Consider the following 19037-nt stretch of genomic DNA (forward strand, 5'->3'; position numbering starts at 1 on the left):
TCATATAAATAATTTTATATGAAACTCAGAAAAACATCACAATACGAATGGCCTAAATTTTCCTTTAGAAGGCTAAAGTACTTCTACACAGTATTTACATTATGAGACAGAAATCAAAGTTTGTATTGATGGCAACACGACTAAATTAAGGATAAGACGTTAAACAGTCCCAGTCTTTGCTTCTACTCTTCCAGAACTCTGTCTTACACGGAAAAATCACGCACAAATTAACAAATGAAACAATTATGCACAACCAGTTTAGGTTATGAATGCTTATGAGGAAATTGCACCTACGTCCAGAAAGGATGGCTGCAGCTGCACGAGCCTTAAACATCTAATATTAGCAGCGGGTAGTCACAGGAACGTCAAGCTGCCCAGAGATGTTCCCGCAGCCTTTAACTTTACCCTGCTTGGCATTTCTGTACTTTCTCCTCTGTGTCAGTGTGATACAAGAGAAGCCTGGGATACTCCCTACCAAGAGATATCACACATTTTGTCCAGGCCACCTCAGAAGATCTTTGCAGAGTAAATAAGCTTTTTTTCTCTCCACTTTTTTTGGTTTGAATCTGTGACACACCAAAGGTACCAGGGCATGTATCACAACATCGCTTAAGAAGACTCTCCTGACTTTTCAAGCAACACTAAGCTCCAGCGCCCCCACATGCTTTTTTCAGCTTGATAAAGACAATAAAAAGATACTTTATATTTATTTGAATTACATTGTTTCAGTTCAACGTCTTTTTTTTAGGGCAGTAGTGAGGGAATTGAAAATTCCAATGGTGCTCTAGCAAAAGTACAGACTCATGGGACTGTTAATGTTCAACTTTGAACCTTTAATTTAACGATGGTGTGATCTCTGATACATTAGCTGTGTTTAGACTTTGATTCTTGTGGATGCGTGACATGGTCATGGTCTTTGTGTGGCAGTGAACCGTGTAAACAAAGTATTACGATTCCCATTAGTCAATGTTCTTGTTCAGTTTTTGATCAAATATTAATAAAACCAGTGTCTGTGTGCTGCATGAGACACAGGAAGTCAATTAAAAACCTTGTGTACAAGTACTCTTAGTTTCCTAGTGACATATAAGGAGTTTATTCATTATACAATTTGCTGGACTGAAACCGCAACAACCACTTTTAACTTAATTAGAATTAGAAGTTAGTTTTATTTTGACATGTGATATTAAACTCATCTGGCTTAATCCACTTAAGTTGAAGCAGCAACATATATACATATGTTTTAAAATGAAAGCAAATGTCTCTACACAGAGGATGCTGTATGGCAGTCGTCTTGTTCATGTTGCTACAGCCTTAATTATAAATAAAATAAAAGCTTAAAAATTAACTGGAAAAGTTGTAGGGACAATTACCCATAGTCCCGATTGCAAAATGAATGAGGAGAAACAACCCTTAACTCCATATTTGGAGACAACAGATGCTTAAATATATATAATTTTTGTCCTGTCATTGCCAAGATTTGGAAGAACAATATTTGAAAGCCAGAAGTCACATTTTCTGATACCATAGGGTTGGGGTTATTTCTCAGACCCCACAGGATAACTGTGAGGGTATCAACAATAATGGCTATGCCTGTATGACAAAATAATAAACAGCAGTAACAACAGCACTGGTGGTAAGAGCAACAATAACAATATGAGGCTTTAATGCACGCATGTAACTCTGAGGTTCATGAACACGTCAGTAAAAGTTCACTAGAAGCATAAACACGTTAACGTGGCCACTGTCGTTGGATGCCCTGCGTCACACAGCAGCAGGTAAAGACAAACAGGACTCAGCAGGAGCACTTTAACCCGCACGGCTGCACAAACAGTCCGTATCTGACAGCAACAGGTGACAAGTGAGGGGGCGTTTAATCATGAGTAACTGGGAAACGTCACAGGGGGACAACATGATAATCTGTTGTTGCCTTCCTTGGAAAAGGCTTTTTATGTTGCATTGTTACTGATCGTTATCATCTGCGATTCACATTCCCATTAAGTCACAAGATTTACGACCTAATTTCAAACACAGAGGAAACATCTTGTCCTTTACAAATCACCTGGTACATAGCAGGTCTTAAAATTGTGTAAATTCAACCTCGGATGAACAAACCTCGTAACATATTACACCGCGTCATTATTCTATTTAACAAAACTTAAGCAAAAATGCAGAAACGGCGTGTGAAAAATAAAGTACACCCCATGATTCAAAGCTTGCAGCACCACTGTTCATAGTAAAATGTGAAGGAATTGTTTTCTTAACACTTTATTAGTTTTATGTGTCACTTTGGAAGATTTTTGATCCACTCTTCTTTTCCTGCCACAGAATTTCAGTCAGGTCTGGACTTCAATCATTCTGTTGCAGATTTGTTGGTGTGTTTGTGATCACTGTCCTGTTGCATGAGCAGACAGATGGCTGCACATTTGGCCAATTTGCTGTTTATTTATTTTTGACAAACATTATGCTGTGGATTATAGCCACACATCTTCACTGTGGTTTCATCTGTCCAAAGGACATTGTTCCAAAAAGATCTTGTAGTTTATTCAAATGCTATCAGCCCTTTAGAGAGAAGAGGCTTTCTCCTGGAAACCCTTCGAAACAAACCTTAGAAAAAGTTTTTAAAAAGCCATCATTCTTCAGTCTTTTTTCTTTAACTGTACTGTCAGGAACCTTAACATTTAACATGCTAACTGAGGCCTGTAGAGTCTAAGACGTAGCGTTGTGGGGTTTTTTGGGTTGGTTTTTTTTTTTCAGTTTTTCGGAGCATTACACAATTTGACTTCAGGGTCAGTTTGCTGGGATGTCCACTCCTGGGAAGATTAACAGCTGTCTTAAATGTTTTCCACTGTAGAAAGATAAACTTAGCCTCAGAACCCTTCTTTCAGATCACTGCTGATGTCATTCAATTCAGTTCCCTTTATATTGTAAAATAAAGACCTGGCAATAATACAGAGAAAATAGAGAAAACCCCATATGAGCAAGCACTTTTGTGACAGTGGGAAGGAAAAACTCCCTTTTAACAGGAAGAAACCCAAGCAACCACGAGTAAGCCTGCAGTCTGAAAGCAAAGTGCTCTGTTGGGGTGATGTGCTCTCTTTCTAGATCCTCTCAGTACTCTTGCGGCAGCATTTTGGATCAGCTGAAGACTTTAGGAAGTTTTCTAGGACATCCTCCTCAGCATTGAGTTAACACACATCTGAATGCTTCAGACCTGCAGCCTGTCCTGTTATGCTTTTATAGAGTTGGTCACGCTTCCTGATGAGCATTTAATCAAATGCTTTAGGACAGGTGTGGGCAACTCCAGGCCTCGAATGCCGGTGTCCTGTAGGTTTTAGATCTCACCCTGGGTCAGCACACCTGAATCAAATGATTAGTTCATTGCCAGGCCTCTGGAGAACTTCAAGACATGTCGAGGAGGTAATTTAGCCATTTGAATCAGCTGTGTTTATCTAAAACCTGCAGGACACCGGCCCTCGGGGCCTGGAGTTGCCCACCCCTGCTTTAGGACTATAAGCACCTCACTTCTATTTACCCTCTTAATTCCTGTTGAAGCAGTCAGAATGGACAGGTTTTCAGAGCTTCTGCTTTTGGCCTGGTGTGATATGTCATGTGTTCATCTGAGGTTGCATTTATCCAATTTTAACACTTGCTAAGGACCAGATATTTTTTTTAAATGACCATTTACTGATACATAAAATGTCAGATGTGACAGGACATTAAAAACACAAAAAGAACATGGAAATCACATCAGCTCTAGTACCTTAAACCCTTCAATAATGCACCGTGGTATCTGTCACTCTGCAAACAACACCAACAGTTTGTTAGTGTGACCCCAGCCTGACCTCAGGACACCATCTTCTAAGACTGTCTCGATGTTTCATCTTAAAATCTGGAGGTAGCCATGATAACATGAACCATTTACTGCTTGGGAACATAAATGTAGATTTTTGACTGTTGACAAACAGTTACTGTGAGGTCCAGGTATTTTACTTTATTTCAGTAAGCTCCCTAAAGTCTACCACGAGGTAAATCAGCTGCACACATACACGGATTTAATAGAGAACTTTAAATACAGGCTGAATTTCTTCCAGATCTGTGCTGCCCTCTGTTGGCTGACTGTTTACTGACTCTTCTCATAGATGCACACGTTTCTTCGTGGCATACATTAAACAGCCTGTTTAATGTCAACATATCCTGTTTAAAACAGGATATGTTGACCTGCAGCCTGAAGTGCGCCCATGCAGACACATTAGCAGGCAAGTAAGTCCTGACTTTGATATGACACATCTTCAAATAAACCGAAAACAACAACCCAACAAATCTTTGTGCGAACTTGATTGAAACCTCCTACGACCTGGCGTTCACATATCAGCCTAATCAGCCCAAATATCAAGGAGAAATTAAAAATGCATGCCGAGGAAGAGGAGGTTAAACTTGGTCAACTTTATTTAAACTTTCCAAAGGTTTTAGAGAGTACGGATTAAATAAATAAATCAGTGAGCTGTAAAAATGATTCATGATGTCATCAAGTTTTCTTCTTTTGGTCACAGTGTCTGAAGGAAAAATGCAGAACTAAGGTGAAAAAGGAGAAAGACTGCGTAAATTTTATTTCCAAAATATTAATGTATTTCTAAAAAGAAAAGTTTTGATCCCTGGATGTTCATGGTTCAGTGGTTATTATTAGGTTTTTGCCACTTACAGCTAAATCTGCAAAATCTGCTTAAAGTGAAGTCTGAGCAGCGGTGCTGTGAACCCATCCAACCAAAGGAATTTATAAAAATTTATAAAACCCAGATGGGTTATGAAATCACTGAAAATAATGAAACAAATTAAGTTGCACAAATCTATTTTTTTTAAATGTATTGATTTTTTAAATGTAAAAATAAATTAATATTTATATAAATTTATTTATTCTTTCTTTATTAATGTGTGCTATTTGCAGGTTTGGGGGAAATATTATCAGGTACTTTCAATCCATGTAAAATTATCAGGTGCTAACTGGTGTATAACTAATAAAAACAGACACAAGGAAAAAAAATGCAACTTATATTTAACAAATTCAATTTGAATTCATTAAAATCTTCCGCGTAAAGTTGGTAAGTTTTGAGTTTTTGGATTCCAAGTCCCTGAAGGTAGCATCACTGTGGCGGTTTGTACCGCACGGTGGCGCTGTTTCACGTTGAACGCTACAGCATGACTGGCATGAATGAAAGTCCAAAAACTTTAGGCAAGTTCATCAGCTTGAACCAGTGTAGCACCGGAAGTGCCATGACTCACCTTTAAAAAGTCTTCCACAGATAAAATGTTTCGTGTTCAAGCGCCCAAATAAATCTATTACATCTATATTCGTTTAACTTTATATCAGTTATATATATTTTTAAAGTAGAAACCACAAACCTAGCTAGTTAGTGTTTGAATAGTATCTTGATTAAGTTTGAACATCTGAATGAGTGTTGTGAATTTATTATAATGTAAAATTGTTATTAGCAATCACATGAATTCATTTTTAAAATTGCACATAAATTTGCAAGTTTTATAGTTTTTTTTTAAATTAAAAATCACTTTAAAACATTTCTGAAAAACCATCAATCATCTATTTCATTACAACAACAAGAAAACATTATTCGGCTTATTTTAAAGTAAACTTTAATCTCTGCTTTTACATTGTACTTTCCTTAACTGTTACTCACACAAGTTGAACAATTAGAGCTGGTATTAATGTATAATTATTTGTTTAAATGATTAGTCAGTGGTTCAGTTACTGAGTAATTTTTTTCTTTTTTTTTCCAATTTATGAACACTTTAAAAAAAAATCTTAATATTAAACATTAATTCCAGTAGAATGTTTCTTTTGATAATCACAAATGTATTTATTTATTTTATTTACATATTAATATACATTAAAATAATACGATAAAAAATACTTATTTTATCTTAAGTTTGTATATAGTTTGGCTGCCGACAGAAAAAGAAATTAATGCATCTTTGCCTGACAAACATGGTTTAGAATTTATTCTGAAAGGTAAAAACCGGATATTTCGCAGCATACTCTCGTCAGCTTGATGCTGCTAGCTGTAGGTTCCTCCTCTCCGTACTCAAAAGAGAAAAGCAAGCTGAAATGTCTTTTTTCGTCATTCCGTGTTGTTGAACCGCGGCTGGTGAAAGCCAGAGGACCCAAAATGTCCCCAGGTGGGTTTTTTCATTACTTTTAACCAAACACCTCAAGTTTTTTTTCCCACTTTTACGGACATCTTTGAACGAAACGCTTAATTTGTTTTCAGATATCTGCGGTGAATCACGTCCTGAACAAGAGTTCTAATGAAAACACACTGAAAACACCAAGTCGGCACGTTTACTTTAGCACAGCCTTGTTTTTTACCGTTTACCGTGTTTTCCCCCGTTATTTTTGATAGCTTTGAGAGTCTTTTAAACTATGGCGTTCTTCGTGAAAAAGAAGAAATTCAAGTTTCAGACCCATCTTACCCTGGAGGAGCTCACCGCGGTGCCTTTTGTCAACGGCGTCCTCTTCTGCAAGCTCCGGCTGCTGGATGGAGATTTTGTCGCTACTTCTTCCAGGTAAATACTCCTGAAAACAACCTTAAACGTTTCTTCACACATGCAAAACATTGTTTAAAGTACCATGTTGTGGTCTCATACAGTTTGGAAGCAGTTACGGGAGGTTAAAGTGCATCTGTAGACTAAAGTGCATCTGTACATCTGAGCTTGCAATTACTGCAGTGTGTCTAAAATGTATGCAGGGTATATTAGTATATTATTTAGTACAGATTCGGTGGTTGATTTTTGGGATAAAGATGCAAAAGTTTGCATCTTAGCAGTCTCTGTTATTCCCTGTGTTGTTTTTAAACCTGTTTCTGCTCTGTTTGTGTTGCACCAGCTCGCTCCATGAGTCAGATTTAAACGCTGGGTGTTGCCATGTTAAGTGGTCTATCTGTGTATCTGCATTGGCACCTCTGCTGCACTGGGCTGCCAGACTAAACACAGCAGCAGCACCTCTAAAACCAGCTCATACTGGTCAGATAATCTTGGTGTACCAGCTCTTTCAGCTGTGTCGGGGATGAGACGGGGAAGATAACTCTGATTTTTGGGCTTTTCATCTTCTCATTTGCGTCACATAACTTCAGATTTTCTTCTTCTGACCTTGATAACGTTCATAACTTTCATCTGTTTTTCCTTCCTCGTTCCTGATTTTCTAGATGAGATCAGGCGAAGGACACACAAGGTCTTTGCTTCAGTGTTTCACACTTGTTGGAGGTTGAATGGATACAGTGACTGTCTGAAGTCAGTTTAAGACCCTCCTGCTTCTCTCTCCTTCTTACAGACTGGCTTACTGAACTGACCTCATTGTGTAAAACAATATGAGGCACTACGCTGTTAGTCAGCTAAGTGCTTTATTGGCGGAGGATCTCTGAAGTGCTTTTAACCTGTTTATCAGATCCAACGATGAGACCACAATTTTCCAGATCTGCTTTCCTATTTCACTGGTTGAAATACTCTGCCTCTTTTTCTTCTATTACTGGGATGTTTCCTCACCCTGTTTGGACCTCATGTACATACAGGCCTGCTGAACTTCAAATCCCACAGCTGACACATGTGTATGTGGGGTGGGAGGGGGGGGGTTCCTGTGCGTACTTAAAAAGCAGGTCATCCTCTTCATCTACCCACTCAGCCTCCCTGTTTGCACGTAGCATCACTGCAGACTGAGTGTGTGAGAGGAGCTCACAGAGGGGAAAGTAAACACACAGACAGATCGGGATCATCTTGATCAGGTTTCTTGTCTGCAGATGTTTCCGTTTTCTTACCTTTCATCAGTGTGGCGGGGAAAGCGGTTTGGGACTTCTGTGAGGAGCAGATAATCTCACGGAGGGAGCAAACCTCTGCGGTCAGAGCCCAAAACCTAGTTACTTTGGAGAACATGTTAGTAAATTCAATTACAACACATTTAAAAACAACAGACAGTGACAGCAAGTGATCAAAACATAAGAACATTTTTATTCATTTCTCATGATTTAAACAGCAACTCCCACTGATTTCAAATCTTAAGGGTGGCCTGGCCAAGGCAGTAGCCATACGAGCTTTAAAAAAAACATGAAAATGCAACAAATAAAACATGAAATAAAAGATCTCTAATGTGATATACTATATACAAATACACACAACAAAACACTAGTGGTTTCACCAGAAAAAAACATCAACGTCTCCTGATGATGCTTTTAAAATCATTTGTAGATATAATTTCCTCACCCAGGTCATTTCTAAAATAAGTCCTCAATAGTAACGCTGTGGGAATCTTTAGTTAGATCAATAAAATCAGATTTATGGCCATCTGCATAGGTGTACTGAGTTTGATTGTATTAAATATTGAAACAGAAAAAGTTTAGGTTATCTGGTAAATGGCAGTGATATTATAGTGCTTTTAATTTAACGTTAATGGTGCTCTTAACCTAACACTCAAGAACTTGGAGTCCAGTGGATGCATAAGGGGGAACTGTACGGTTCAGCATCTTGGCCAATGATACTTGAACATGAGACTAGAGGAGTCGCGGATCAAACCACTGAACTTCTGATTGGTAGACAAGCCACTCTACCTTCTGAGACAGCTTTATTGAGCCTCAAATTTGAGAAACGCTTGTGCAAAAGCTGATGAAACTGGAAACGTGATGTATAACAAGAAGCAAAAGCTACTCTAGTGGAATCCACTGACTTTTGCCAGTTTTGTGTTGTAATATAAACACAGAGGTCTCTGAGGTTCAGGGAGATCCATTGTTTTTATTTTCTGCCTTCAGAGGATTGCAGCTCTCACTAAAATGTTTATCTGTCAAACTAAAGCTCCCCTCTGCTGAGGAAAAAAGCGAACTAAATGCCTCCCCTTTCCCTTTCTCTCGGCTCATGTCCCCTGGAGCAAGGACGGCAATGTCTGAGCCCTCTGTGCCCTCAGAGGTCACTCTCATCTCGGGTGGTTATATAACAGCTCAGTCCTTCCCTGGGATCAGTTATCATCTCTGTGACTGAAAACAAGGGCTCTCTCAGAGGAGGGGACAACAACCGTGGCACAGGGAGGCTCCCTCCACGGCGGACATTAGATTAGGGTTATGTCATAGATCTGACAAGCCTGGTCTTTGTATGCAAGGCCCCACCTTGTTGAAGGTTGGGGACAGTTGGGGTGGGATTAACAGCGAACGTGTCCAGGGGACTGCGCTGTTGGAAGCACAGAGGGGATCACATGCTGCAAATGTGACTGTCTAGCTCTCAGAGCAGCGTGTCAGGGCTTTTTATTTAGTACAATTGGAAACTTTTTACTGAAGCCATAAAATACTCTAGAAAGTGTTTACTGAGGTAAATGGGTAACCAGAGCAGTCGCCCTCCTGTCTATGTGTCATCACTGTTTTAGCCGATGCTAGCTTGCAACCAACCAACGCTCTCCTTTGGAAACATGAGCCGAGAAACAAAGTGTTAACTGTGTTTTGTTTTTTTGTTTTTTTTAACTGTGCAAAATCAGACTCGCTCAAGGCTGAGGTTTTTTTTTTTTTTGTATTTTTTTTGAGGGGGGTTGTGTGGCGTCTTTAAATGTTGTATTTTGTCTGAAGAGCAGTGACGGATGACACTAACTGGGGTTATCAAGTCAATTTCCACACTAGAAAAGACAAACATAATATATTTGGAGTCTTGTAGGCGGTGCTTCCCTGCTGGGGTGGTATTAAAGGCGACTGAGTACTATGAAGAAAAATTTATTATATCATGGATTTTAAATCTCATCTGGTGGTAAAAGACTGCCCTGTGGTTTCAAATATCTGTGCGGTTTGTTAATGCTGTTATGGTGGCTTTTACATTAGTCTGAATGACCACAGCAGTGCCTTGCAGGTGGATGTTGCTCAGGTTTAAGCAAAGGGTTTAACTTTTCTGCTTAATAACCTTGTGTTTTCTCCAGAGCCCCCCTAATGTCTGCATACCTGCTGTGTAACACATTGGAGCAACTGAAACTAATAAAGGAGTGTTTTTGCAGGGGTTACTCTCAGTCTGAACTCTCTCTAATGCCACAAAGTGGGTTAATGTTTATACCAAAATATTAAATTGGTAATTATTTTTAACGGGTGCAGTAATTGTTGCCAGCTTTGTGGTTGTTTCGGGACTTACTTGGATAGTTTCAGTTTGGAGATATGTAGCTGCACCCTCCCTGGAGCAAACTGTGCAGAGCTAAGAAGAAAATTGTGAATCACTTCAAGACTTTGCATTGTCTAAGGAGACTGTTAAACATGAGCTTTAAAGTCTAGCTATTGGTGGAATAACTTGGACCCCCCCCGCTTGGTTGAACTAGTCTGTTCAGAGATGTATCACAGTGATATAACACATAAACTCGTCATGCATGCACGGACTTCTTAGAAACTGAGCTAGAAACGGCTTGAAAGAGTTCAGGGAAACAGAAAACAGAGTTGTACTTTAGTTATAACCTTTTTTGGGAGTTTAGCGTTCTGCATTTATCTTTGTATCGAGGGGTAATTACACTGCAACGAGTATATTTTTATAAAAGTAATACAGTAAATCCCTTTCAGATTGTTTTGCTAATCGAGTGAAACGTTCCTCCAGTTGTCCTGCCTTCATGTAGATCCCAAAAAGGAATGTGCAATCAGCCCCAAGAAGCCCGTAATCACCCAATCCCTTTTTTCCTCTTATAAATCTTTCCAAATGGTTTTGTATTGAAAACCAACAAAGACTCGTTCGAATTTGATTTTTCTTTGGTGCTCACTTTTTTAGGCCATGTGAATATAAAGAAGGCTAAAGATTACTCAAAGTATTTTTTAGAAAGTATAGCTATCTGGGAGGTTATCAGCATTCGAGAGTGTCCACTGCGTCGAGTGTGTTGGACTGCTTGTGGAGAATGTGTTTTCACTCTGTAGAGCTATAGAAACCAGATGGTCTCCGTCTTGATTTGGCAGAAGAACATGCTGCAGGAGTTTGCAGGCTTTATCAGCTCTGATTCTTACGGTTCAAAGTTTACATTTTGGACATTCAAGCTGATTCTTTTAATCCATGCTGCTCCTGATATTTCACCACTGCCTGACACCAGTGTGAAAACACAAACACATCAGCCCTTGATGTATTTCTCTGGCCCTGCTGTGACCATTCCTGATAGATAAGCAGCAGGAGATGGAGAGTGTTTCTGTGTTTCTAAGAAAAACACAGGACTTCTGCAGCGATTTGAGACTCTGAAGAAAGTGTGATCACTTTTTATGACTGCATAGTTATGCCAGTTGTACCTGGCCGACTTTTCCCTGGATCTTGTTCTTATTAAGAATAAAATCTTGTTTTTGTTTTAAGTTTAATTTACACTTCTGTGTTCAGTCTGTATAGCGCCTATGGTATAGCCTGTGCAACAGGCAACACAGTTAGCCAGCATTTTCATTTGAGCTAAGTGCCAGTGTTGCAACTGGTCCGCTTCTTATTCAGTCATTCCAGAAGGAGGAAATGACATGTAGTTACATTTCTGCACGGAAATTGTGTTGTAAATTAGATTTAACAAACTTCTATAAATCCAACTCAATGTGACTAATGTAATTGTTAGCTTTGACTGGATGCTCACAGGCCAGAGCTCTTGGAAGATGTAAAGCAGAGGGACAATTATGAATTGTCATAGAAGTACTGTGTGTGTGTGTGTGTGTGTATATTCATGGCACTTTGGTGTAGTAACAATATGGACTTCCCTCTGCTCTCTGTCCCTGTGTGGGGGGGGACATATGGGACTAACATTAACATGTCCTAATAACAAATAAAAGTCCTAATGTGACCACTAATACTTTGGATTATGTTCGCACTGATTTACTCACTTGCACTTCAGTGTATCTTGCTGGCTCAGTATTGTGTTGCGCTGCCAGCAGTACTTCCAGGATGTAGTTCTTAGGATGTTGAAGTATCATGATCCGTTGGGTGGAGATGGCAGTTTCCGGGCAGTAGTTGTCGCACATCACCAACACTACTGCTGACTAATCCAACATATAATGATGAGTACATCAAAGGCATTGTAGCCCGCTTTAACTGTATAAATAGTTTATATCAGTAAAGAGAATCCAAAGTAGACTTCAGTGATGAATCTGTTCTCTTAGTCACAAACATCTCTGTTAATGTGTGCCACCCTACTTCTTCTGCACTCCGTGCTTTAATGTTTTATTTCTTCTACACAGTTTATAAAACTGTATCACGGGGCATTTAGTCATTCTTTGTATCTGTAAAGTTTTGGCTCGAGCGAAAGCAGCTGCAGGGGAGTTCAGTGGAAACGCAAGCAGGAAACCATCCAGCCACCTCTGTTTTAAACCACTTTTGGCAAATTCCCACCAAAATGTACCTGCACTGCTTTAATGCACAAGTGTGCAACCATGATGAATATTGGAGCCCCTTATTTTGTTAAGTCTACAGATGTGTGCCACGTGACAGAGAGAAGGGAACGTCCAAAACAAAAAATAAAACGTAAGGAAGACATCCAGAGAGGAGCGGGTTTGCGAGGAGAGTTGAGAAATACGACTGGGACGTGGCGCTCCTCAACAGCTGTTTCCTGTTTTCCTCTCACTTTTCCAGCGGTTAGCGCTTTGCTGGGATGTGAGGGGAGGCGCGTGGGGTGTGGCGGGGGGGTTTTTGGATGTTGGTGGTCTGGTATCTGACCAGGTAATCAACGTGAACTTCCTCCATACAAGGGCTTTCCTGTTGTGAAACTGATTGTTAGGGATTGCAACTGTAGAGCTGACCTTTTTCATTATCACACATGTGTGACAGCAGAGCTTCACAAAAGTTGACTGCAACCAACAAGAGACGAGAAAGTCGACTTTATCAATAGTCAGAATGACTCCAGTGTTAGGTTAAGGCCCCGAAGAGGCTCGTTGATTTGATTTCCCTTGTGGGTTTAAGATTCCAGAGCCCAGACTGTGGTGTTTAGCCGCATATAAACCCGCTGATGATTGCATCCAAATTACAGCCAAATTATTATGACATTAAAATGTAAGAACTATCAGTTTGGTTTGCTTTTTTACTCCTAAACTGACAAATAGTGAAAGGAAAAATAGCCGTCAGTTTTACAGAATGCATAACTCTTCTCTGTCTTATAATTGTTTTAAGCTTTAGGTTTAGGATGTTAGTTGGACATTACAAAAAGAAGGTTGATTTTCCAGGTGGTGTTTGACCTAAACAGTTACAGATACAGGTGAATGCAGTGGTATGCTGACATTTGCCGTTCTTTTCCTGAAAAAAGCTTACCGTTTAGTCCAGCTCAAGGTTATGTGAATAAAAGTGATACTTTTGGGTGGTGAGGTTTGCCTAGAAGAATGAAGAGGTACTTGCACTGTCTTCATCCTACACTGGTGCTAGTCTTCTGGGTTCTCTGTTGTATTTTGTTTTGCTTCCATCTGCAAGGGGCGGTTGGGGTCATGGTGAAAACTGTAGCCGGCAGGAACAGGAGTTTGCCCTTGCAAGATAGGGGTCATGGTCAAAACCATCCGCTAATCCTGCTTCCATGTCTCCCACCATTTTTGCCTCGTTTTCATTAAATAGATTGGTTTAAATCTTAATTATAGAAATACATGATATGATGGTTCTATAGTTAATTTGTATTTGTGTTAAATAATGTTTTCAGTATTGAGCAAAATGAGTAGGACTGATGTAACAAATTTCCCACGTGTGGGACTAATAAAGGTTATCTTATTTGCTGTAACTGAGCATGTTGTACTTCACTGTAACCAGGGCCAAACTACCTATGAATTTGACATTTAATTGATAAACTTCCCATTTAAACATATTATTTTCCAAGAAATACTGAATCATCAAAGGGTTCCACATGTGAGCTGTTTAATTACTACCTTTGAAGTCTACGTTACCATTTGCTCTACTCATTTCCCCTCAGTTCCCTTCACTGTCTGAAACGAGCCGTTTTAGATCCCCCCCCTTTAAGGCCACCCTCCCTGTAAGCTGACTTTCTTCTGATTGGCAGAGGGGAGATGAACATATTTGGGACGTCCCCTCATACAGAGCCAATAGTAGGACAGAATAGTCTGTTTAGAGTTGTTTTAAGCTTTAGGTTTTGGCTCACAGGGATTATTTGTACATGCGCTGACCTTGTTATGTGAAACTTTGGTCGTGTTTAATTTGAACATAATGACAGATAATAAAGAAAAATAGAAAAATGAGCCGCTGGACTAACACTGACACATTTATACTGATGATGATCAGTAGGTGTATTTAAAAAAAATAAATAAATAAAATAAAATACACGATAAAAAAGTTAAAGCAGCTGGAGGAAGTAACTTTTGTTCTCGAATGGTTGTTAAAAGGGTGATGGCGTCAGCGAGGATCGACCCTGTGGCTTTCTGACTCCTCGCCCGTTCCTGTCCCCGTCCGTGGACTCTGCAGGATCCGTCTGCTTCCTCAGCACTCTGCCGTCTGGCTGTTTATCTGAGCGCTCGATACGACCCGACCGGGGTCCTGCCTGAATGTTTGTGTTTCTTGTGCGGCCGCGGGCCCCCGGAGCCACGCAGCCGGGATGAGCGATAAGGATCCCGCTCTGCCGACATGTTGAGTCATCACATGTGAGGTCCGGTGGAGGGGCAACTCAAATCACAGGCCACAAGTTTATATCTCAGTCTTGCAGGCTGAGTTTAGTGTGTAATCACAACTTTAATGATTGTTAGTGGAGAGATTGTCTTTGCTCTAGGGGTCATTTAGGCTCAGTTTTCCCACATTACAAGAGAACTGAACGTCTGAAGAGCAGGAACATGAACTCCAGTAATCTAGCCATGTCAGTTTTAATAATGTTTTTTGGCAGCTCAGAGAAGGTCGGAACAAAACTGATTCCAGTTCCTGTAACTTTAGCTCACCGTGATGGATTTATTTTTCATCATGTAAGGGTTTCCGAACAGCAGTAGCAGATGTGATTCGTAGATTCTGGTGCTTGAACCCCTGAGACACCACAAAACTGTTTGTCAGAGATGAAGCAGGCTGTAAATAAATAGTCAAAATTTAAGGAAACTGTCCAAGATGACTTTCTGTGTTAACATTTTAAAAGAAGTTGGCGTTTTAGAAAATGCTTTCACCTGAAAAAGATCAGCGTTCTGCTCAAGACAGGCTGGATTAACACAGTTGCACACAAACATAAGAAAAGATATGTAAACTTGTGTAACATTGACAAGATTGTATAGAGCTGTCTTAGCCCACCACAGATAACAAAAATAACACCAAATAAATGATAAATAGTTCCTAATAAAGACAACAGAACAGGGGGTGCTGCTGAAAAGGGTTAAAACTGTGCATCGCAGCCTAGTTTCCGCCGATGTCCACCAGTAATGAGCCAGTCCTCACAGACTTCCACCAGCACAACAGTACAAGCTGTGGTTTATTTATTTATTTTCTTTATAAGTTGCACGTTTTAAATCTGTTTCCTGTAGTTCATTTGTAAACTGAAAAATTAAGTTATTTTTCATGTCGAGGCGTTCCTGTCTCACCCTTTTTCTCATGCTGTGTTTCCGGTTTTTGTCTCCACTGTATCTCCTCAAAAATACTCTGAAGAGTTACTTCATATCCTTTATTTGCTCTTCTTAGTTTTAACCTCGTTTCCTATGTCCTCTTCCTGTCCTCCTGTGCTTTTGTCACTCAGTTTGCAGATCTTATGCTTTACTAATACTTCCCAGTCTAGCCAGGATGTTACCGTTTTATTTAATCTGTTGGTCTTCTTTGGTTTTGGTTTCATTATTTGACTTCAAACCTGTTCTCCTGTACGAAAACCTAACTGTGTTTTCAGTTTGATCGATGGTAAATTAAATGTGGATAGTGATGCTCGTTGTAGAAGTTTGACAGCTTGTTTTCAGCTGCTGGAAAATATGCTTGGATCAGAGCAGATTTCTTTTATAAATACTCGTGATTTGGTTCAAACGTACCGGATGATGAAAGGGTTGCCTGCAGGACAAGCGCTTGGAAGAGGACAGGCACAGTCACGGCCTCCGTTTAGTTTTTTTTTTTCCTCACAGGCGGTTTCATGTCCTCTGTTTATGTGAGCTCTGTCCGGCTGTGGTGAGAGCAGTTTCAGCATCTGTCTTCTGTCTCTGCAGCTTGTTTTTACTGAGCTGCAATCGCAGCACAGCGCAGAAATGCTGCTCCCATGAAGTCTTTCATTTTTGGGGGGTAAACCAAGTGTTTTTGAAGCCTCTAAAACAGTTTATATAAGGTTTATTTTAGTAAGTGAAAATGTTTAATCTGTGTCCTTTGTGATGTGTGATAGTGCACATACTTGGTAAGAAAGAATGTATTCTTTACAACATTCTGATGTCTGTCAGAAAAAATAAGTCCTTTTTTGGCTCATGGTTAAACTTGAAGGTTTTGTTAAATCCTACTTACAAACAAATGGGATCAAAATATATTGGTAAAGTTTTAACCCACATACTGTCTCACATAACAGATTATGGATTAGGATGAAGACAGCTGATAGCTGTAACATCTTTCAACAGCTTAAATGTTTGTTTGTTTTTTTTGACAGTTTCAGTATCAAACTCTTTCTTTTTGTTTTGTTCTATATAAATGTTCATATAAGGTGAACAACAAAGCAGCAGCTGTTTGTAGGTATTTCAGTATAGCTTTAATAACAACTTGTATTTGTAGGTTTGCAGCAGTTTTGAAATTTACTGCAAGCTGTGATCAGAAGGAGTTGAAATGACGCAAAAGCTCAGGTGACGGTGCTTTCTCCCTGTCATTGTGTTTGGTGTGTTACTTCTTTTGAGGCTGTCACTGCACTTATGGTAACCGAACATGTTGTCATCAACCACATTGATGTCGTTTTACATCACTTGTCTCTCCACGAGTGACTAAGTGAGTGAGGAGCAGTAAAAGGAGGTGCACTCAGACTGAAAGTGTGACTAACGGTGTGAATATCATCAGCAGTAGACTGACTCTCTAACTGACCAGAAATGAGATTCGTCCAAATAAATTGAATGAACAACTACAAAGTCAGTTTATTCTGACTTTGAACGACTGTTTTTCTTTTCCACCAACACAATGCTGGACTTTCCACTAGAGAAAGTGGGATGTTGGTGCCAGAAAGCTGCTGCTGGCACAAAATTAACTGCGTGCATCACAGGTATTCTGTCTTCTCTGATTCTTTTATGTATTTTAATGTTTTAATGCTCCAGCCAGTTCTGCCTTGTTAGCCTTTGGGAACCATCCCACATTCTGATAAGCTGCAGAGCCACACCTTAACAGGAATCTGTATATTTTTCCAGTTTTCTTTTCTCACCATATATTTATTTTATAAGCACAAAGAGTTTGAAGTTTGAAGCTGGGTTTTTGTTCATACAAAATCCTGTATTTGCAGCTGACTCTTTTTCCCAACTTCTTCCAGCTGAGGTGAATCAAACCCCCTGATACAACACGTTGACCTTTTCCTTTTAGGTCAGTGTTGAGTGACAGGGGCAGCCTTTGCAGATTTTAATTTCAGGGCTCATGTGCGAGCTGTACGTAGACCTCAGTCTTAATAAATGTCTGGGTCAGATCAGAATTGAAACGAGGCGGCTGCTGGATGGGGATTTGGAGTGTTTCCTTTGGTTTTGTTCCAAGGTTGTTTTCGTTACAGACAGCCGAGGCACATGTAAAGAGCAGAAGCCAGAGCTGGTGTGAGCAGAGCCAGAAAGCACTCTGTTAAAACCTCTTCTGCAGAATTTGGGGTAATGGGGGAGAAACTCACGGCAGCCTCCTCCTGCATTAAAGGAAAAGTGTGAGAGTGAAAACAGGGAACAGAAGAGAGTCAAAGGCAGCAGGTGAGATTAGAAACAAACACCTTGTAAAAATGTACCAGGGTGAAGCCGAGTGTTGGTGTGAGCTGCTCCTCCGCCTCCTCCTCCTCCAAGCTGCTGGGAAAGCGGTCGGTGGATTTGAGTGCGAGGTTTCCATGGAGCCTGAACAAAGCCATCTGGACTGAGGAATGTGGTTTGGGAACGCTCCACCTTACACACTGACTGACCAAAAGCGTGGGGTCCTGATAAGTGTGTGTGTGTGTTCTTGTGTTTTGACTCTTCTTGGAACCTCACTCGTTTCCAGGGATAGAGAGATTAAAACATTTTACCTTCCTTCACCTCTTTATATGGCCTGTTTGGGAATTAGACTTTGGTGAAGGGTTAAAGTTTTAAGAGGGGGTTGTGCATGTAGTAAGTTACAATAGATTCTCTTGTCATTTGTTTAGAAGTTAAAAACTCAAATGTTGATTTTAATAAAAGCAACAAACTTTCTTTGGATAAGCCAGCACATGATGTCTGATTATTTTAGCTCCATAAAGCCGTAAACAACAGGTTTTATATGTGAGTAATACTGCCTCTTCTTTGTAATAGACTTCCAGGCTAATAAATACAATAACAAGGAATAAATAATTTAAATGTAGCCAAAGAACACCGTTTAGGGCAATAAAAAACATAGAAGCAAAAATGTAAACTGTTTAGTACTTTTAATTCTTAAATTATCTTAAACAGAAAACACATATTACATGCTTTTATATATGCAAGTGTGATCTGTTCATTCCCCTGTAGTAGGATGAGTTGCTGTTAAAAGACAAGAGCTCTGAATAATATGACTAAAATGTACTCAGAATAGTATTTAATTCATTGTAAACGTGCAAACGTGTAACTGGCTCAGCTGTTTAACATTTGCTAACTGTGAGAAAAAGAATTAAAAGAAGAAGGAAAAACAAGATGATAGTGGTACAAATCACACAACACATCGTGGAGAGCTATGAATAAAGATGAAGGGGGGATGGGAGTGTGAGGAGCAGCTGCTGCTAACTATAGACACTGTGCGTGTCGTTTGAGACAGCTCGACCTCATGTACACTGAAGTGGCTGAAATTAAAAGTAAAAAAAAAGATTTTTAACTGAACTCCTGATCTGACTGTCTGACTGGTCCAGAGCAATGTTTTTAGGCCAGTTTTCCATAAATTTGTGTAGTAGTGTTTCCTTAAAGAGGGCAAGCAAATTCATTATGCATATTCATGGGCTACACATGATGAATCCT

The 19037-nt window shown here is 39.7% G+C and overlaps 1 protein-coding gene across 6 annotated transcripts in view; it reads left to right on the forward strand.

Annotated features, from left to right (window-relative positions):
* eeig1a (estrogen-induced osteoclastogenesis regulator 1a) overlaps positions 1 to 19037 on the forward strand; it is a 37842-nt gene that overhangs the window by 527 nt on the left and 18278 nt on the right. The window contains exons 1-2 of one of the 6 annotated variants that reach the window (XM_085476372.1): positions 6038 to 6189; positions 6282 to 6576. The exons of 1 other annotated variant lie outside the window; for it this stretch is intronic. In XM_085476372.1, the coding sequence (XP_085332498.1) occupies positions 6434 to 6576 (143 nt within the window). In that variant the 5' untranslated portion in view covers positions 6038 to 6189; positions 6282 to 6433. Of the gene's footprint in view, positions 1 to 6037; positions 6577 to 17708; positions 17796 to 19037 lie in introns of those variants that run through there. 4 more of the 6 variants (XM_085476373.1, XM_085476371.1, XM_085476374.1 and 1 more) reach the window with 4 other exon arrangements.

Source organism: Copadichromis virginalis, linkage group LG12 (genome assembly GCF_057382275.1).
Source record: "Copadichromis virginalis isolate Kocher_CV1m ecotype Utaka linkage group LG12, C_Virginalis_male_GT1.1, whole genome shotgun sequence".
Classification (NCBI taxonomy): Eukaryota; Metazoa; Chordata; class Actinopteri; order Cichliformes; family Cichlidae; genus Copadichromis; species Copadichromis virginalis.